This window comes from Leuciscus leuciscus (genome assembly GCF_965113295.1).
Source record: "Leuciscus leuciscus genome assembly, chromosome: 7".
NCBI classification, from domain to species: domain Eukaryota; kingdom Metazoa; phylum Chordata; class Actinopteri; order Cypriniformes; family Leuciscidae; genus Leuciscus; species Leuciscus leuciscus.
In genome coordinates this window covers 14,545,723-14,567,784 of record NC_138731.1, presented here as the reverse complement: position 1 = coordinate 14,567,784, position 22,062 = coordinate 14,545,723, and the positions used below count along the sequence as shown (strand labels likewise).

At 40.8% G+C, this 22,062-nt stretch overlaps 1 protein-coding gene across 2 annotated transcripts in view; it reads left to right on the top strand.

Annotated features, from left to right (window-relative positions):
- The window catches only part of LOC309503349 (activin receptor type-1-like), a 72,677-nt gene that overhangs the window by 24,678 nt on the left and 25,937 nt on the right, over window positions 1–22,062 (top strand). The window contains exons 2-3 of one of the 2 annotated variants that reach the window (XM_082176145.1): window positions 8,353–8,426; window positions 21,297–21,551. In XM_082176145.1, the coding sequence (XP_082032271.1) occupies window positions 8,360–8,426; window positions 21,297–21,551 (322 nt within the window). In that variant the 5' untranslated portion in view covers window positions 8,353–8,359. The remainder of the gene's footprint in view (window positions 1–8,352; window positions 8,427–21,296; window positions 21,552–22,062) is intronic. The other variant, XM_082176146.1, reaches the window with a different exon arrangement.

Genomic DNA, 22,062 nt, shown 5'->3' with positions numbered 1-22,062 from the left:
ATCAAATAGATTAAATGGCTTAAAATAATATTCGTATAGACCTACAGTTGCTGTTGAGAGAGCTAATTTGAATTTCTCAAATGCAATTTGTCATTTTTTCAAACTTTTTGTTGTTACTCATGAGCTATTTAAAAGAAGATTAGAGATCTTCACACAATCCATGAAAAAAAAAAAATAATTCTCGTGATGACAGAATTTGTGATTTCAAAAGTTTGGAATTTTAGATTTATTGTTTTTATTGAATCTAGAAAATTACCTTTAAACAAAATGGAGTGACCAATATTTTTGATCTTGTAACCTACTGAAAGCAGAATGTTAGTTTAATAGAGAGGATACAAAGAACTGCTGTGAGACCAGTGAATATTCAAAAGGAATGAAGTTAATATGATAATTAACAATTTGAAGCGGTCTCTGTAGTGATCATTGAAAATGCAGCGCCTGGCCCCACAAGGGAGGGGATGGAAGTCCTTCTGTGTGGATCATCAGTCAGTTGAACTTGTTTGGCTGTTGCAATGGATCGTCAGCCTGTGATGGCACTCAAAAGCCTGATGTTGTGGTGTATGGGCTCCGTTGTTTCTCTGCCTCTCTTCAGTCTGGCTTTTGATCGACCCTGCCACAAAACTGCATAATGCATGGCAAAATTGTCCTTAGGAAAAGTCTCAAGTTAAACTTTCTCCTTTTCCTGCATTGAATCAGTCTTTGCTGACCCCTCAGAAGTGTCATCTTCCTCTTTCAGGAGAGGAGATGAAGGCCCATCAGCCACTTCCTCTTCTTCTCTCTGCAGTCGTCTCGTTGAACAGACTTCAGTCTATTCGCGTTCCCATTTGTCAAGGCAGCTGTCCCAAATTTTCTGGTCTGAAATGTGAACACTTAGAGAACCACAAAAATCGAATTAAACCTACAGCTAAGTACAGTAGTCAACATTTGAAGTCGATCAAAACCTTTCATCAAAGTTATACCTGAATTTTGAACAATAATACCCGTTCTTGTCTTAGGACAACTTGATGAACTTTTTTGATCCACTTCAAATGTTGACTACTGTATTGAAATTCCATTTTTTGAGCCATCTCTTTCAATGTCTCTTAATTCCAGAAGTCTCATCTGGTTAACAACATAACGGCAGTTCCTCATTTTATTAAAAAGCTTAGTTCTTCTTTGCAGGAAAAAGCAAGCATTCTTTGCGAAATGAAGGAAACAGCAGGAAACTCTAATTAGAATCTAGTGTATAATTTAAATGTAATGAATTCTTTGCATTTTCTCTTTTATTAGAGACTAAAACAAAATTACTGTAAGATGTCTGTTATTAAATGGTACTGTATGTAATGTAATGCTTTTAAGAATTACAAGTAGCTCCCCTTGTTCTTATACATAGTTGCTGTCGAAATGAGGAAAATACAAAACATTTTGAGTATTTAATTTCCATGACCACTGGCAGATATGATGGGTTGTAGCTGTCTTTGTATTGACATGTAGGTTTTTGTTTTATTATAAAGAAGCATTTCTGTCTTGATAAATGTGCGTATTTTTCCTCTGAAATGGGGGGAAAAAAGAATTAAAAAAGATAATAATAATATAATTCGTTACATTTATATAAGATGTCTGTTATGTGCCTGTTCAAATCAAAATTTCTATTTGACCTGGTCATCCAATCTCAATCTCGATCTCATTCAATGCACAAAAGTTGTCTAATATAAACCAAAATCTTAGAATCTCTGCAATGGATCAACTTTCCACACTGTCTCCCAGGGATAACGGGATACAAAATCTGGACTTCTTCAGAAAGAGAATATAATATTTAAACACATGCAGTTAATGTCTTACTATTTACTCATCACTTTTAGAGCACCTATTGCTCAATTTTATATAACCCATATGAGTGACTCCAAATTTTCTCATTCTCAACAGAGAGCTCCACAGGTGCTATTAAAAATGGAGTAGGCCTATTATTATCCTATTATTTTTTTAAATGTATTTAAAAATGTAAAAAAAAAAAAAAATCATAAATGTCAGGATAACAATATTGATCTATTGATCATATTGAACTTCTTCCACCATTTCTCTCTTAATCAGAATTAAAGTCTTATTCAAACAAAGAGCAGGTTGCAGTACTATAGCATCTCTGAGTATTTTCCCAAATCTGGTGCCACCCAAATTCAAATCCAGCATGATGAGTTGCTCCTCATATGAACAAAGTTTTATTGACAGATTTCTGGGTGCACTTTAAATCACAACAACTAAAATACTCAACAAATACCACTTTGGTTGAATTTAATCATAATCACTGCCCTTAATATCAAAAAGAAAAACATAATTTAAATCCTTTAATCATTTAAATGTGATCTCCAGTTTTCTTCAATAATTTGACTTAACAGAATCCAAAATTCAATTTCACATTCAATTAATTTAGAAGCATTTGAAAGGAAAAGTATGGAGTCCGTCCTACCTTAAGACCTTTATAGCCTGTCCAGGAATGGTCCCTCTGTTGCACATGTTTCTGCAGTCTGGCAGAATGAAGATAACAAGTTCCTTGTTCCATCGACAGAGGGAGATTCCGAGGACACCTGAAGCTGGCTCACCAAATTGTGGTAGATTTTTGAGTATAAGATTCAGGTATAAACACCTGACTTATGTTTACCTGGGGCATCTCCAGTCGAAACCCAAGCATCTACAGTCGACACTTAATAATATTTCTACTCTAGGACTGCATCTACAGTCAACAACTGGCTTCAAGACTGACGACGTCTCGTCTCTTTTTACACTAGTACTCGGGAATTATGGAATGCCAAACCTAACATAATAATAAATGAATACATAAATGAATATATGAAGAAATGTAAAAAATAAAGGAAAATAAATAAATGAGTATTTATACTTTTATTTCCTTATTTATGTATAATTGTAATATTGTAATAATAGTATAATTATTATTTTTTCCCATTTATTTATGCATTTATTTCCACTTTTATTTATTTCCAAATTAATTTTTGTATATATGTATTTATGTCTACATTTTATTTATTTCCACATTTATTTAAAAATGTATCTAAAAATGTATTCCTCTGTATGCTAATGATGCGTGTTTTACCTCAGACATAGCAATCGAGCTCAGAGTGGCAGTGCTGAAGCTTTGAGGCCACAGTAACACCTTGTGGTGTGACCAAATGAAATGCAAGAGGTTTGTGTGTTAGGGTTCTGTCACCTCGGTCTAGTGTGTTTCTTGGTTTTGTGACAGAGCCCTGACACTCCTGTATTCTCCTGTCTTTGTCTGTGTGTCTTGTTGTGTTTCTGTCTTGTGCTGTGTCACACGCACGCAGCTAGTTTTTCTCACTGGCTGCGTTCATGTTATCTTGTTCTGTGTGAACACACGGCTTATGGGTGTCTCTCATTAGCTGCATGTTCGTGTCTTGTTCTGTGTAAGCTCATGGCTAGCGATTTGGTTATTGGTGGTCATGTGCTTGTGTGTGATTTCATGTTTGATGTGAGCACATGGCTGGTCTTATGCTTCCCTGTGCCATGTGCTCTCTTGTCTATTGTCTGACCCCACCCATCTTGTTATCTGATTATTGGTTCAGTTTCCCCACCTATCCTCCCTCGTTACCTGCCTTGTTTGCTGTCCTATTTATTCCCCTTGTGTTTGCTGTCCTGTGCCAGATCGTTGTCGCATGCTGTTGTTACCCTGCCTGTCTGATGATTCCTGTTGTGTGTGTGTTTTCTGCCTAGTCAAGTCTAGTCTGTAGTGTTTTCCCCTATGGGGTAGTTTCTGTTTGTGTTTTGTTTTACTTTAATAAAGCCCCTATTCCTCTGCATCCTTGAGTCCTCACTTAACCCTACCTCAACCCGTGACATTGTGGACGTGCCTGTACAGGTCACGCAGGGAATGAATGACTTAGAGATGGGCAATAAGGCCAAAATCTTAAATCACAGTTTATGTCCTTTAATATCGCCCTAACTGTATGTATATAGGTTTACCATACATAGGCCTACTCTTTATTCCGGACATGGCTGTAAAACATAAGCCGGTCGGGATTTCTGATGAACAGAAGCCGCTGATAACAGACACTCTGACATGGAAGTGCGTGAAATTATCCACTGTTAATCACATTTCATGTAAATGTGCTGGATGAGGCTGATAAGAGCTTGTTTTTTTTGTCGATGAGACTCGCTCACCAGCTCAGAACGAGGAGAGAAACCAGCGCACATTTCACTGAAGTCTACGCAAGCATATTGATCAATGCGTTTGAAACGCGACTGCAAGTCCTAAACGCAACAGGAAGTCAGCCATTTTGAATATCGTATTGTGAGTTCAGTATCGTGATATGTATAGAATCGTGACATAAGGGTATCGTTACACCCCTACTAGCCATACCTGTCAAGTATCCCGTTTTGACCGGGAAAGTCCCGTATTTTACCCTTCTTTCCTGCCGTCCTCCCGTATTAGTATTTTCCCGTAAATCTCCCGGTTTTTAACCTGCGTTATAAAAAAAAAAATAGGCTACCCCGGGCCCGGGCAGAGTAAAAAAAACAAAACAAAAAACATTCCTAATCTGAGTCTGTCAGTAGCCTCGCGATAACTGCCACCTGCAGTAGCCTACTACAGGTACTGTAGGTGGCAGTTGTCGCGAGGTTAGTGTGGGAGGTCAGATGATGAGTGACAACCCTTACAGTCTATGATGACAACGCGGGAAAAAACAGAAAAAAAAAAACAGAGACGGATGATGGACGCTACTACAGAGATGGAAGGCACGCACAGTATTTGTAATGTTCTCTGTACCTATTGTCCTGTGCATTGTTCATAATAAAGTTCGAGAAAAAAAAAAAAAAAAAAAAAAACGGAATTGGGCACTCCTGCCAAAAAACCAAAACCCTCATGTAAATACCGCGAATGCAAAGTCTGCAACAAATTTGTACAATAACTCACTAAAAGAGTAAAGAAAAGTTATGTGAAATGAAAAGAAAAACTGTAAAAGAAAAGCAATATGAAATGAAAAGAACGTGTGGAATGAAAATAAAATGTAAATGTAAAGACAAGCAATGATAAATGAACAGAAAATATGCAAATAAGCCTTTAAATAAATGCTCTTCATATACACCCTTTTGTGTTTTCATATAGGCTAATGCGGTGGGCGCCGGAAAATTTCCCTTATTTTCAAATCCAAAACTTGACAGGTATGCTACTAGCAACACTTAGCTAAGTTTTAAAGCAGGCTATTAATGCAATGAAACAGAAAGTGGCTATAATTCAGGCATGCAATGTTCAATCTACCTCAAAATTAATGTTTGATAAGTGCCCTCTCCTGAAGACATCTACATGCCAAGTTTAGTGATGGTCATAGCACCACCAGCTGGCAGCAGGAAGCGTGGCAAATACAAATGACTTTGACGTAGAGTCCTCCTATATTTACCTACTTAAATGCATTTTTCCCACTGTGCTCTGTTTTCCTAAAGCCACCGGGTGGCGGTGGCACTGAAGCGAGGGCCCTTTCATTGCTGCTTGCAACTTTAATTATTATTATTATTATTATTAGGGCCCGTGCACCAAGGTGTGAGGACCCACTTGGAATTCCTCTGTTTATTATTATTATTAGGGGCCAAGCACCGAAGGTGCGTAGGCACTTATTGTATTCGTTGGCGTTCTTATTCTGTTTCTTCTTCTTCTTCTTCCGCTCTGTCAATGGCAGCCCATAGAACTGTATGGTAAAAAGTTATGCCAAAGAAGGTCTTTCTGAGTGAGTCAGTCAGTAGAGAAGACTTTTATATTGAAAGGACTGAAACTTGTGAACACGGAGCAAGACGCAACTGACAAATGCTTTGACTAGTGCTGTCAGAGCATGGGAAAAACCCTTAACTGTTAAAAGGACATGATATCGCAGCGGACATTCAAACAGAGTTTTTATTATGAACATAGGACTGACCTGAAGGAAAATACTAAATCTGAATGCATTCTCTCGGTCCCTCAATCTCTCTCTCACAATACTCTTCTACATAACAAAGCAAGCTTCAATGAGAACAAACAAATGTTTACGTTGCTAAGAGTAGTTGCTAAGGGTTGTTGTGCAGTGATGGACAGAACCATTGGGTGAAGCGGTCATAGTCGTGTTTTATCGTGAATAAAATACATCTATTGACCAATCAGAATCAAGGACTGGAACTAACCAAATTAAAATATCTTGCCTCCCTTAATTAATAAACTTTATTTAACATAACAGCCATTAATGCACAAATGAAATATGCACACATGAGATATGCTACATAAATGCTTGTTATATAGTTTAAACTTGGCGCTAAAAATACTGAGACTGAATCACGGTCATGTAATCCGTCAAGTCATGTCCCAATAAAGACGTAACTATAACAGCCATGAATGAATGCATGTCGGAAATATAAGTGCTGAATTTAATTCTCTCTCTGTTGTCTATGCTCATCATTAATCTCGTGAAGTCGTGTTCGTACTGCCACTCACTCACCGGGTTGATGCTTCAGCTTGGCCACCATATGCAGATTTTAACATAATCCTCTCATTTAAAACTCCTTAGATGTTAATATAATTTATTTCACTATAATAATCCCAAATTTTTTCTTGCAATTTGAGTACATGCATTTTACTCCTTAGACCTCCCTAACACACAAACGTTATGCCCTCTTTGATTTTATGTTGGTTAAGTTAGTGAAATATTAGGTTTTATACTGTGGGAAACACCATAGTCAGAATTCATACAAATTCTTCTATTAGACCTATTTACACAACACATTCCAAAAAATCCATAACATCGTTTTGTAATTTCATGGAGGCTTAGTGAGGTGAAAAGGTTGTCATGTACAAAGTTACACCCTGGAGGAACTTCTGCTTGTTCAGCTAGACCCCTATGGGCTAGACCATGACTACACTTGGGCCCTGTCCTAGGCCAGTTTCAGGGAGATGTGTGTGCACTCATTCAGTGCACTAAAGATGGGCCGTACGTTGTAGAAAGGGTTGTTTGTGGTCATGTGTGGAGCACACCAAGTGGACATCATCCAAGTGGATGCTGCACATTGGTGGTGGTTGAGGAGATTCCCCCCTTCTATGTAAAGTGCTTTGAGGTCTCAGAAAAAGCGCTATATAAATGTAACGAATTTGAGTTCAGCTCATGAAAAATGGGGGCAAAAACAAAAGTGTTGTGTTTATAATTTTGTTCAGTGTAGGATTAACAGCCAAAACCTGTGTTTTCAATTGAAACACTGTGTTATACTACCGATCACATTTGTGACCGTTAACAAATTTACACGTCTTACGAGCAAAATATATATGCAGGAGTATAATTCTCAAAATATATCAGTAGTAGACCCTTTAAAGAATATATGTACAAAATATGATAGTTCTATCTGTTAATTAATATCTTTTACATACTACTTTTTGTAGTAGTCTGAGGAAGACATCTTCTTCTAGATGTGCAAGTAGGAAGTAAACTGATCTGTTCATGTGACCTTTCACACTAGTCACATGACATTAATAAAGTTTAATCAAGACAATCTATTTTTTCATTTAAAAGTTGAATTTCTTGCCCAAAGCCAAAAACAAAATTTTTAGAGCTTCCAGAAATAAGAAAAAAGATGCATAGACAAAAACAGCGCTCTGTCATAATCTAGACTGACAAAAACATTATTAATAATTCTGATAACATGCCAGATGAGATGGATTCGGTAATTGTGATGATGTATTCAGTTTTTTTATTTAGTGTTTGCGTTTTCCAACGAATAGTCCAGCGTGTTCCATTCTCTTCACTCTTTAGCCTATCAAACAACACATAAACCTTTTAAAACAAATGTTTATATTTATGCTTATATTTATAGGGAGTTGATAGACTCCCATGTCATTTGAAAACATTAGACTTTGTAAATTTATTTTGCCTGTTGTTAATATGCTCTTGTTATATAAAAAAATGCAACTAAAGTAGTTATGTTTTTAAAAAAAATTTTTATTATTCAGGCAGTTTAGAATGTTTTATGTTTTTATTTATTTATTTAATTTGTTAGAATAATTGTACATGCTATATTCATTACCTCTTTGTTTACCTTAACAAAGATTTTATTTAAAAAAGACAATGCACTATACAGTACATGTGTGACTGTTTTTATGAGTGAGTTAGTAGCAAATACTTCTGTATTGAAAAGGTCTGAAAAAAGGTTGTAAACAAGGACATTATTTTTTACTTTAAACACCACCTTATAAGACGCAACCGACAAATGCATTGACTAGCGCTGTCCTCAGTGGACATTCAAACTGATTTTTATTATGAATATAAGATTGACCTGTTTTGCTGATTGTTTTCTTTTGGGTCAGTGATAATGTAAGTGATAATGTCTGTTTTTCTTTAGGTCTATAATGTTGAGCAGTAAGATGATTCAGTTGTTGGTGGTTGTGTTGGCTTCACCTGCTGCCTGTATGGAAGGTAAGACTGACACACTGAAAATCATTTCAAAGATGGTGATTCGGTGATACAGTTGCCATGTATATTTTAAAATATAATGAGTTCTAGGCTACGTTCACACTGTTAGTTTTTGGAATTGACACCCACATTTACTTACAGGTGTGAGTCTCAAAATTTCTTGTTTAAACAGCAACTTACAGTAGCGTCTCGAATACTGTCTGTATGAACGTGTAATGGGAGTCAAGCCTGTATTCTCTTACCAGTAACCATAGTGACAGTGACCAAAATAATATCAAAGAAGTTGACGTCCATAAAAATGAAAAAGTTATAAATTTTGAAATGACAAGAGTCCAGTTGTGGCAAATCTTACGAGTTCATCTGCCAAGTCCGAAACCACACGAAAACGTACTCGGTTACTAACGTAACCTCGGTTCTCTCTAGAAGAGGGAACGAGTACTTGCGTAAGTATCTTACGCTAGGGGAAAACCTCTTTTCCTCAAGATATTGAAGCCAAAAATTATCCTTAATTTTGCAATAATGTAAAACGCATTGCAGCAGCATGCAGACATGGGCGAGACAGCTCGCACGCCCATTGGCTGCTCTGCGGCAACTGCACCAGCCTATCGATAGAGGCCCCTCATGACGTCAGAACCAATGAGGGTGCTTCGCGCCCATTACGTCATGTCCCGCCGAAAGCGGGTGGGGCTAGGGCTATAAATACGGCCCAGAGAGGCTGGTTTGGTCAGTTTTTCATCGCTGAAGCGAATCAGAACATGACGCATGCACGGCAAGATACGCAAGTACTCGTTCCCTCTTCTAGAGAGAACCGAGGTTACGTTAGTAACCGAGTACGTTCTCTTACGAGAGGTCTCTCGTACTTGCGTAAGTATCTTACGCTAGGGGAACACAATGTAAAACGCCGTGCGTGCTTGAGACATAACACTAAAGTCCCAAGGGCAGGTGCCCGGGGCTCATACAGTGCCTAATCACAAGGGACTCACAGAGAATCCGGGAAGAGGGGCTAGAATAGCATCATTCCTGTAATATGGAGCTCTGATAAGAGCATGTTATATCAAGTGTTCCACACAGCCAGGGCGAACTCGGCCTGGACTGATAAATATGGGGGACTTACGCACCACCCACAGAAGTATACAGACGATCAGTGATCGACGCTCTAGCAGTTTCAGCATCCTGAGCCGATAGCATCGGGCGGGCAATACTGAAAAATTAAACCGAGAGCAACCTAGCTTGCAAAGCGGGAACCTCGAGGTTATAAAACCTTATAAATGTAGACGGGGAGGCCCAGCCTGCCGCCATACAGATATTTTGCAAGGCAATCCCACTGGACCAAGCCCACGACGAGGCCATGCCTCTTGTGGAGTGTGCTTTGACACCTATCGGGCATTGCAGGCCCCTGGATGTGTAAGCTAGTGCTATAGCATCAACTATCCTTCTGGATAGACTCTGTTTTGACGCAGCTAGTCCCTTAGAACGTCCGCTGAACAAAACAAAGAGCTGCTCCGTCTGTCTGAAAACAGATGAGCGAGACACATAGGCCCTTAATGCCCTGACCGGGCAAAGGAAGCCTGCGTCCCCTTCCTCTTCAGATACCGGCAGGGCCGACAGGGAGATCACCTGTGCCCTAAACGGTGTATTGAGGGATTTAGGAACATATCCGTGCTTTGGTTTGAGTATGACTCTCGAGTCATTAGGCCCAAACTCCATACACGTCGCGCTCACTGAGAGCGCTTGCAAATCCCCTATGCGCTTCACTGAAGCGAGAGCCAGAAGAAACACTGTTTTGAAAGACAAGAGTTTCAGATCTATTGACTGTATTGGCTCGAATGGGGCACCTTTCATGGCTTCCAGAACCGTGGAAAGGTCCCAAACGGGAACTGAGGGAGGTCTGGGAGGGTTCAGCCTCTTAGCTCCTCTAAGGAAGCGAATGACCAGATCGTTCCTTCCTAATGACTGGCCGAGCGGTGGTTCAGCGAACGCTTCTATGGCCGCCACATAAACTTTGAGCGTGGATGGGGCTCTGCCCTTATCCAGAAGCTCTTGTAAAAAGGAGAGAACCTCCGTCACCCCACAGCGTGAGGGCGGAGTACCACTTGCTGTACACCAGTTAGTGAACACAGACCATTTTGAGGAATAGAGCCGCCTCGTAGATGGAGCTCTAGCCTGTGTGATCGTGTTTAACACTCCCGCTGGGAGGTTAACGGGTACCCGTTGATGGCCCACACATGTAGGGACCAACGCTCTGGGCAAGGATGCCAGATCGAGCCGTTTGCCTGCGAGAGGAGATCCCTCCTCACCGGTATCGGCCACGGGGCGGTACTCGTCAGACTGGAAACCAGGCTTGGTTTGTCCAAAATGGGGCGACGAATAGCACTGGGCATCCGCTCTCCCTGATTCGCTCTAACACCTGGGGTAGGAGCGTGACAGGGGGAAACGCATAGAGCGGGCAGCGGGGCCAGACGTGAGCCAGCGCGTCCCTGCTCTTGGAGAAAAATTCCTGACAATGAGCGTTCTCTTGAGACGCAAATAGGTCTATTTTCGCTCTGCCAAATGTCCTCCATAGCAGTTCGACTGTCTGTGGGTGTAAAGACCATTCTCCTGTCGGAAGATTGTTTCTGGACAGTCTGTCTGGTCCCACATTCAGATGGCCGGGCACATGCGCTGCCCTGATTGAGCGCAGATTGTGCTGAGCCCAGACCAGGAGGCGTTCCGTCAGCCTGTGAAGGATTCTGGATCTGATACCTCCTTGGTGATTTATATAAGCCACCACTGACATGTTGTCCGAACGGACCAAGACGTGGTGTCTTTTTATCTGGGGACAAAAAGCGCCTCAGCGCGTTGTCGACTGCCATCATTTCCAGGCAGTTTATATGCAGAAGCTTCTCCCGTTCCGACCACTGGCCGAATAACGGTCTGCCCTCGAGCAGCGCTCCCCATCCCGAGGTTGAGGCGTCCGTAGACACCACCTTCACACTCGAGGAAGTCCCCAGGCTTACTCCTGACCGGTACCAGTCGGTCACTGTCCAAGGTTTCAGAGCTGCAACGCATTTCTGATCGACCTTGAGGCGCGCGAGACCAGAGGTCCAAGCTCTGCGCGGCGCGCGCGCTTTCAACCAATACTGCAGCGGGCGCATGCGAAGCAGACCCAGCTGAAGCACTGAGGATGCTGAAGCCATGAGACCCAGCATCCTTTGAAACTTTTTGAGCGGGACTAAAACGCCGTGGCGAAAAATCTCTGTCATGCGCTGAATACTTAGTCTGCGCTGCGGCGACAGCTGTGCTGTCATAGACAGCGAGTCCAGATCTGTGCCCAGAAAAGATATTTTCTGACTGGGAGACAGCGAACTCTTCGCCCAATTGACTGTGAGACCTAAATTCTCGAGGTGATCGAGTAATATGGTCCTGTGTTCTATGAGCCCCGACTGTGATCGAGCTAGAACCAGCCAATCGTCCAAATAATTCAGCACTCGTATGCCTCGGAGCCTGAGGGGTGCGAGTGCTGCATCCATGCACATTGTGAATGCGCGAGGTGCCAGGGATAGGCCAAATGGCAGGACTGTGTACTGATATGCCTGACCCTCGAAGGCGAATCTCAAAAATCGCCTGTGACGTGACGCTATTTGTATTTGAAAATAAGCGTCTTTCAGATCAATCGACATGAACCAGTCCCCTTGGCAAATTTGCGAGAGGATTTTCTTGGTCGTGAGCATTCTGAACCGTCGTTTCAGAAGTGCTTTGTTTAGTCGTCTTAGATCTAGAATGGGTCTGAGACCCCCGTCTTTTTTGGGTACCAGAAAATATCTGCTGTACATGCCCCCTTCGCTCTGAGCTTGTGATAAGGGTTCTATAGCCCCTTTGCTCAGTAACTTCGCTATTTCGGCTCGAAGTAGGTGTGCTACTTCCTTTTTCACCGTAGTATCGATTCGCGCCGCTTTGCGTTGCGGGCGTCGACCGAACTGTAGCGAATAGCCTCTTTCTATAATGTCTAGCACCCACTTCGAAACCCCGGGTAGCCTTGCCCATGCGTTTGCACGAACGCGAAGCGCGCTCTGGTCGCTCAGCGACAGAGGGGCTTCAGTGTGCTGCAACATAAGCGTCGCGCTTATGACATTTGAGGCAGGGGGCGCGCTGATAACAGCGGGCAGATTGCCCGCGCTCGACTCCTCTGCGGTGGTCAACCGAGAGGGGGAGGGCTGGGCGAGTCCTGTAAGACCTGTCATGTCTATGTGTGAATGTGGGCGTGGGATAGCGGGCACATTTACAACACTGAGAGCATTGTCTGCCTGAGCAGAGCGAATGCATGTTGGTTTCGTTTTACAGAAACCTTGAGACATGCAGAACGTAGTGTTTGTGGGCACTGGGCAGTGGGCACATTTACCACATTTAATGCGCAATCGATCTGGGTCGATTTCATGTGCGCGAGCCCTGTGTGACGGGCTGTGTTTCTGTGTAGGAATGAGCACTGGGCAGTGGGCATTTTGTCTACACTCATAACACCATCGGCCGTGGCTGGAACACCAGAAATACACTCTTATGGGATTTATCTGGGTAGCCGTAAAAGCGGCGTTTGTGTGCAGGCAAGCGGGCTGTGTCGCCGACTTGTTTACTGCAGAATACACTGGAACAGTCGCATTTACTGGAACTGAACGAGCGAGAAGTTGCCATAGAAACAGAGAGCGTCAACATGTTGGCGTTTGTTTGCAGGCGTGCGTGTATTACAATAGGCTCGTCCACTGCAATATTGACATTTCCAGAGAAATATGTGAGAATGGAGGTAGGCCCAGCCGCAGCTGGACTAGGAACACTCTCTTTTCTCCTTTCGCCAGTGACGCACGGAAACCATAGAAACGGTGCTTGGGTGCAGGCGAGCGGGTTGTACAACGCGCTCGTTGGCTGCAAAAATACACATCTGCAGTCGCCTTTTCAGGCAACTGACAGAGCGAGCATTGACGGCATAATTTTTTTATTTATTTTTTCTCTGCCGGTAGACCCGGGATCGAACACGGGTCTCTCGCGTGAAAACCTGAGAATCTGCCAGTGGGCCACAGGGGAAGACACATAGGCATTTAGATGACGCTCTCTGATAATACTCGCGCTAACATGCTGGCGTTTGTTTGCAGGCGTGCGTGCATTACAACAGGCTCGCTCACTGCAGTATTGACATTTCCAGTCGCCTGAACTTCAGAGGGGAATGAGAAATGTGTGAGAAATAGAATTCGGCCTGGCCGCAGCGGGACATTAACACTCTTTTCTCCTTTCGCCAGTGACGCACGGGAACCATAGAAACGGTGTTTGGGTGCAGGCGAGCGGGTTGTACAACGCGCTCGTTGGCTGCAAAATGCACATCTGCAGTCGCCTTTCAGGGAACTGACAGAGCGAAGCATTGGAGGCATGATTAATCTGCCGTTAGACCGGGATTCGAACACCGGTCTCTCGTGCGAAAAACCAAAGATTCCGCCACTGAGCCACAGGGGGGAACACAAAGGCTTTCAGATGCACGAGCATATAAGAGCGTCAACATGTTTTCTTCGGCGTTTGCTTGCCGGCGCTGCAATATTTATATTTCCAGTCGCCTGATCAGGGAACTGAGAAATGTGTGAGAAAATTCAGGTCAGCCCAGCTTCGGCGGGACTATAAACACTATTTTCTCCTTTCGCCGGTGAGTGACGCGTGAATGGGGCGCAGGGGCAGGGTAGCTTTCTTGTACGTAAAGAAAAACTAACCCCAACCGTCCGCTTCCAGCCTCCCCTGTGAACGGCGCATTTTGCGTGGCTCGAACAGAGGGAGAGAGAAAGCTAGCCCCGTGACCGTCCGCTCCTGACATCCCCTGTGAACGGCGCGGTTTGCGCGGCTCGAACAGAGGGAGAACAGGTATCATCCTCCAAGCAGGCAAGGCAAGCGGGCGCACTGGCGAGCTTTGCGGGTTGGGGGGGAAAGGGGCGTCTTGAAAAAGACGCCCGGCTCTTTTAGTGCAATGAGAGTGTGTGTCGCGGCGGCGAACACACACATACACAAAACACAGTAGCAGAGAAAAGGATATGTACGCCGGAAAGCGTCAGCAGAAACGGCGACTGAAGGCGGCGAGATGTCGACCAGCAGCTTCAGATGGACTAATCCCGCTGGGTGCTTGACTCAGACGGCGCGGCTTCCTCTCAGGATCCAGCGATGCGAAGGCCCGCTGAAGAGATGAAAAACTGACCAAAACAGCCTCTCTGGGCCGTATTTATAGCCCTAGCCCCACCCGCTTTCGGCGGGACATGACGTAATGGGCGCGAAGCACCCTCATTGGTTCTGACGTCATGAGGGGCCTCTATCGATAGGCTGGTGCAGTTGCCGCAGAGCAGCCAATGGGCGCGCGAGCTGTCTCGCCCATGTCTGCATGCTGCTGCAATGCGTTTTACATTATTGCAAAATTAAGGAAAATTTTTTGCTTCAATATCTCGAGGAAAAGTGGTTTTCCCCTAGCGTAAGATACTTACGCAAGTACGAGAGACCTCTCGTAAGAGAACACGAAACACACCATAGACACGCGTTTTTGCAGCGCAGTGCAGAGCGGCTCTCTAGCACTGTATGACGTGATGCGTGATAGACAACACATTTTCCAGAATCCTGTTCACACAGTGCAGGTTTTCTGAAAATGCAGTTGTGAGTCCTGTGTGAGAACTGTGTGTGAACGTAACTCAGTAATTCAGTATCAACCCATATAGTCAGCCTACTGGTGAACAGCTTAAGCAATCATGTTTTTTTGTTGTTGTTTTTTTACATGTATGTGTGCATTAAAAGTACAGTTTCGGCAACGAGAACGATACTGAGCCAAGTGAAGAAAAAGATGTGTTCTGGCGACTGGTGTGTTTATTAAATCAGATAAGAGTAAAACGAGAGTCAGCGAGAAGCTCATTTGATTGTCTACATGATGAAGGTGGACCCCCCCTCCTCTTCGCCTTGCAAAACTCATCGAGTGAGAGAATCGTACCAAGACTAAAAGAAAGACGCAACTGTACAAATCGGGTTATTTCGGGAACTTTTTTGCCTCATGTACACAAGTCATTTAGACATTTGCAACAGGTTATTTTTTTACACAAATGTTGATTTTACGCGATCGATCTGTTTTGCAGGAAGACTGTTGTTTTCGGTTGCAAATTGCTGTTCACAGGCTTGCAGTGCTTTTGTAGCCTGATTACGTCAGACTTCGTACTTCCGCTCAATTTCAGTTCGCTTCTGTACTCAGTCTGAGATAGCGACCTATCTCTCAGTTTTCCTCTGGCCTCAAAACTATGGAGGTATTTTTGGTGCAAAACTACTGAACGCCTGTGACAGTGGAATTTGAAGTTGTAGAGAATAGCCACACATGTGTATCAGTAAATTTGAAGTCACAGAGAGAAATGTTTTAAGAGTTGCAAACTTGTAGACTTTTTTTTATCTTCCACAAACACAACACAACAGTCACACCTTCTCAAATTCTTCATTGCAGGTGCACAAATCCTATTCTACAAATCACAAATTAAGAAACTCATATGCTCACATATTTCAAAAAATAAAGTAAATATAGTTTCAGCGCGAACTTAAACTACAATTGTGTATCGTTTTGTTAAATTCATAATGTTGTTATTAATTCGTCACTGACTGAATGATTGCTGGCATTCACTTCGTGTAGGCCTATATACAGTAGCTACAGCAAACTTCAACTCACCGTATAAATTGCACCTTGCGAAGCTTTAAAACTGTGGCTTTTACTAATTATTATCATTTGTTGATTGCAATAAATTAAATAAACCTTCACAAATGTATCTGTGGGCTAACACTTTTTAAAATATATATAATATATCCTGGTGTGATTGTTCTTAAATTCTTGTTCGTTTAAATAAGCCAAATCATTTAAGATCAAACTCAAGCATGAATGTGTTGCTTTAATACATACGTACAATTTGGATTAAACAAAATTGTATGGACAAAAGGGGATAAATTACATTTGATACAACTAGGTTACTGTAAATGAGAAACAAAAAACACTTAACATTATTTTACGGAATATAATAAGCCACCAATTTGATGTTCTAAAAAAAATATTTACAAACATACTGGCAAAATAATGTAACAATATTATTTTTAATGTTTTGATTGCAAGGTGTGCTTGTGCTGGTTTTGATTTAATAATATATACACGGTTCAAAAGTTTGGTATTAGTAAGGTTCTAAGGTAAGGTACCTCTAAGGTACCAAGACTACATTTATCTGAAAAACAGTAATATTGTGAAATATTTTTATCAACTGTTTTCTATTTTAATGTTTTAAAAAATATATTGTGATGGCAGAGCTCATTTTACTCTAGATTTCAGTGTCACATGACCCTTCAGAAATCATTCTAATACTGATTTGCTGCTCAAGAAACATTTCTGATTATTATCACAGTTGAAAATGGTTTTGCTGCTTAATGAAGTGTGGAAAATGACCTTGCCTGCTATAAAAGTATAACATTTCTTAAATCATAGTGATTCCAAACTTTTGTCATGCAAATCTTAAATACCAGAATGTCATGTTTTAACATTGATCCAACAAAGTTTAAAGGTTTCATTTTCAAGAGTTCAAGTCAGTAGAATCATGCATTTGTATCAATGGTCATCATTGTGTATCATCCAGGCACACAGAGCAACACATAAGGTCAAAGAAAGAACATGACAACGAGAAACATCAGTATAGGGTGCAAAATGTTTATTTGGACATGGATATGGTTGTGGAGTTATTTCCCAGAGATTATTGCCAGAGATGACACATTTGTAAAGCTTCATAAGGTAAGGTATCAGAAGAGCTTAGCAATAAATAAATTAAATGGTAATGGTTCATGTATTTAGGAATATTCTGCTCTTCTGTTGGAAATAAGTGTTGCTGTAATCATTCAGGTGTTCTGGAATTTTTGGTTTTACGGTAAAAGTGGAACGTTATTTTTTTATTGTATTTTTTTATTGCAGTGACATTCAACAAATGATAACAAAAGACAGTTTAAAGCATTGCAATGTACAGAGGAAAAGCACAACGAAATGAACGAGTTGAAGTTTGCTGTGCTTTATATAGGCCTACACGAAGTGAATGCCAGCAATCATTTAGTCATTAACGAATGCACAAAACGTGCAAACTAATAAAAACATTATGAACTTTATGAAATGATACACAATTGTAGTTTAAGTTCGCGCTGAAACTATATTTACCTTTTTTTAAATAATCCATTAAACCTGCTGAGAAACGAGGAGCGTGAACTAGAATGAGCAGTTCCACGCGCATGCTCTTATTCCGTAAAATAATTTTAAGTGTTTTTTGTTTCTCATTTACAGAAACCTAGTTGTATCAAATGTAATTTATCCACTTTTGGATGCCCGGGAAACTCATGAATATTCATGTAGGCTCCGCCCACTGCCTCTACAGATGCACAACTCACTTTTTCCCCACATTTCACGGTGCACTTGGTGCAAAAGGGAGAGCGCGCGAAACTTGTCACTTGAAAGCGAAAAACAGTGTTTGAGATTCGTCGCAGCAGATTCAAGCAGCTGTAGTTATGTACGTGTGTTTGTGCTAGAAAAATATACAAGACATTTGTGAGAAAATATTCTACAAGTGTGCAACTCTCATTGGATGAATTCACATACTGATTTGCAGATGAGCAAAATTTCTCCGTGACTTCACATTTCTTGATGCGGGTGTGTAAATGCGTTTTGCACCATATTCACTGCAGCAACTGTAGCAAAAATGTGAGCGTATGAGTTTCTTAATTTGTGATTTGTAGAATAGGATTTGTGCACCTGCAATGAAGAATTTGAGAAGGTGTGACTGTTGTGTTGTGTTTGTGGAAGATAAAAAAAAGTCTACAAGTTTGCAACTCTTAAAACATTTCTCTCTGTGACTTCAAATTTACTGATACACATGTGTGGCTATTCTCTCCAACTTCAAATTCCACTGTCACAGGCGTTCAGTAGTTTTGCACCAAAAATACCTCCATACAAAACAGCCGGCCAATCAACGAACAGAGGGCGGGCTGAGAGCCGTGACGTAGACGCTGATTGTACCGTGGATTTACTTCACATAATCTGCAAAAGTAGTTCACAGCCATGTTCACTCCGGTATTTCGCTCGATGGATTTGTTTTCGCATCATACATGTGTTTACAGTGGAAGTTAGATGCGGCTGAGCCAGCGCATAACACACGTCAAATGGAAGTCAGAAGAATACAGATCATATTTATTTTGTGTAAGCATGAAACTGCTGTTTCACAATACATGCATTACACTTACGAATAACAGTACAATGCTGCACCTTTTTTTTTATCTTAGCTTGAAAGGCAATTTACACCTTTACAAATCTTCTCTTGAACATGCACATTTTATTTACGCTTGCAATCTTATGTACACTTTCACGAATCTTACCCTGGGCATGCGATTCTTTATGGCATCATATTACTTTCATAGGGAGGTCTTCACAGGGGAGAGTCTTTTATCATGGTTATTTGGTATTATCACGATATTGAAATAAGTCGCAAAAAAAGTGTTGTCATACTATAACTGGTTTAATAACTTTTTTTTATTATAACAAAAAATAACATATAAATACATATATGAACATATAAATACAATAAAGCAATACACAAAACATGTATAAAACAAATGTTTCGAACAGATTAAAGATGAAAAGGCTTATAAAGAACATAAAGAACACACAATGAATGTGTGAATAGGCATCCCTTTACAATAAGGTCCCATTAGTTAATGTTAGTTAATGCAATAACTAACATTAACAATAAGCAATAGCTACATTTGTTACAAAAGTTATTATTCTTATTTAAAAAATATAACTGACCATTTTTAGTTTCTCACGTTCATTAAATAATACAATTACAACTTTAGATTTTAATGATGTGTTGTTAACATTAACATTTAAGTATTTTTCATTGTCAGTTTAAGTTAACTAATAAATTAACTAATATTAACTAATGGAGCCTTATTGTAAAGTGTTACCAAACAACTAAAGACAATAAAGAAAATATAAAAAAAGGTTTAAGTTTGAAGTGTTTACATATTCTGTGCTGTGATGAACACCATTGTGAATACAAAAATCTGAATGGATGTTTGAAACATTCAAATACTCTTCAGAAACCGAAAGTGCAGCAGCTTGGTTTACGGAGTTGTTAGTTAAACAGTTGCATTTCTGCTGTTCAACAAGCACCATCTGCTGTCAGAGAGCGAATGTGCATTTTCATTCAGCACGTCTCCTTCACTGCCACGCGCTGCTCGTGCCTGTTGGGCTTGTTTATGTCAGATTGAGCGCATGCCTCTTTGACTCAGCATACACCAGTGTTGTGCATTTTAAACAGTTGATAGGAAAAGTATTCTTTAAAATAAATCGGAATAATTTGTGCTAAATAATTATTCACGATATTTTGAAGTGCCCATGATAACAATATCATACATGTTCATTATCGTGATATATTATATTACCGTATACTGGCACATGTCTAATATCAAATTATATAAAGAGTCCACATAATTCATACATTTATGCACACCAAAGCACACACAAGAAAAAAATAAAAATAAAATTACAGAACAAAACTTTTCAGAATTCAGTGTACAGTATGTGTACAGTGCAGCAGCAAAGAGCTTGTTTAGTGCTTATTAGAGCTTGTTTACGTTTTAGACATGTCAAGTTGCCATATGGAACAGGATCACATGGACCCCCCCCCCCCCCCCAGTACACAGATTCCTTCAGAATTACTAAAAACAGCAACCTACACAAAAAACATTATCCTGAATGTGTGTGGAAACAACATGAATGTACTGAAATGTGTCACAATTTCAATGTGTGATCAGGTTGTTTGAATGAATTTCACTTACTGGAAAATTGCACTGAAAACTTTCCCGGAGTTTAGCGGCGTAAAATGATCTGATCTCAAACAGAGAAGCAAATTGGGGTTATGGGGTTAGACTATGGAATTGTCCCTAATCAGTAGGCAGGTGGAATTTTGTAGTACTACTTTAGCAGTGTAAATACTACTTTGTAATCTTGATGAGCCTTCTACTGAAAAGTAATCATACTAATAATATATGGCCTGCTGCTGAGTTTGGAGGATGAGGATGATGAGGATACATACACAGAACACTGAGAAATAAGTAGTTAAGACAAAAAAAAGAAGCAAGAAATAAACATCTTAAAAGATATAGTAAAAGATTTCCTTGGTTATACCATCATATAATAGATTTTGACTTTATTCTGTATGTTAGTTTTAATAATCAACCTCTGGGACATAAAAGTGACCATAGTTGAAGAAAGAGAGATAGCCATGTTTCTTGGTTAAGCATCTCATAATTGTAGCCTGACTACGTCAGACTTCCTACTTCCGCTAATTTCATTTCGCTCCTGTAGTCAGTCTGAGATAGCAGCCTATCTTTCAGTTTTCCACCGGCCTGAAAACAGCCGGGCCAATCAACGAACAGAGGGCGGGCTGAGAGCCGTGACGTAGACGCTGATTGTACCGTGGATGCGTAGATTTACTTCACATAATCTGCAAAAGTCATTCACAGCCATGTTCACTCTGGTATTTCGCTCGATGGTTTAGTTTTTGCATCATACATGCGTTTACAGTGGAAGTTAGATGCGGCTGAGCATGCGCATAACACACGCCATAACCAAACGTTATGTGATTGGCTTACGGGTAACCAATGATTTTAAACTTCAGACAAGCGCCCCCCCGCGAGAGAGAAAACACTTCTCTATTATGCTATTCCAGACTCTGTATACGAAGCAAAGTGAAGTAGCAGAGTCTGGTATTACCAGGCTATCACAATTGTAGATAGAAGGGAAATGTCTTTCTTATCTGTGTGTGTGTTCTGCAGATAAAGGCAGCACTGGTCACGTTGAGTGCGCGTGCGAGGGGTTTTCATGCAGTGATGTCCAGCGCTGTTTTGGCCTGCAGTGTTTCTCCTCACTGTCCTTCGAGAATGGGACAGCCTTACAGCAGAAAGGGTGCATTGTGGGTAGTGAAGAAATGTCAGTGCGCTGCAAAAACTCCCAGTCAGTGGACACGCTGGTGTACTGTTGCCAGGAAACATTGTGTAATGCAAATGTTACCGTGGAGATGCCAAATACAGGTGAATCATTAATTGAAGCAATCATTTATCCTTTTTATTTAAACCTCACACCTTAAATGTACCACAGTGTAATGATGAAAGTATGCTGGGTGAAAAGTTGTCAAAAACAAAAGAAAAAGTATTTTTGCATTAATACAATGAAACCTATTTCATAGCCTTCTGTTTCATTATCTTTTTTAAAAATGATTAAATATGACTCCGACCATGTAAGATTTGTTTAGATATTTAAAATATTGCATCTTGGTATTAAAGTAACTATATCTTGCATTTCTGAACGATGTCCTTTGGGAACGATTGTAATAATTCTCATTTAAAAGCAAGTGTCTTTAAAACATAGCATAATCCAAATTAGTTTCTGTAATATCTAACAATTCATTAATTTTATCTTTGTAAAATAACTACTCATTTAGCCTATGGGCAGAGACACTGGGACACCCCATCATTCCCGCAACCCAACATGCGGTTTGGAGAATGGATGGATAAAATTAATCATTAGCTACTTTTCTGTCGG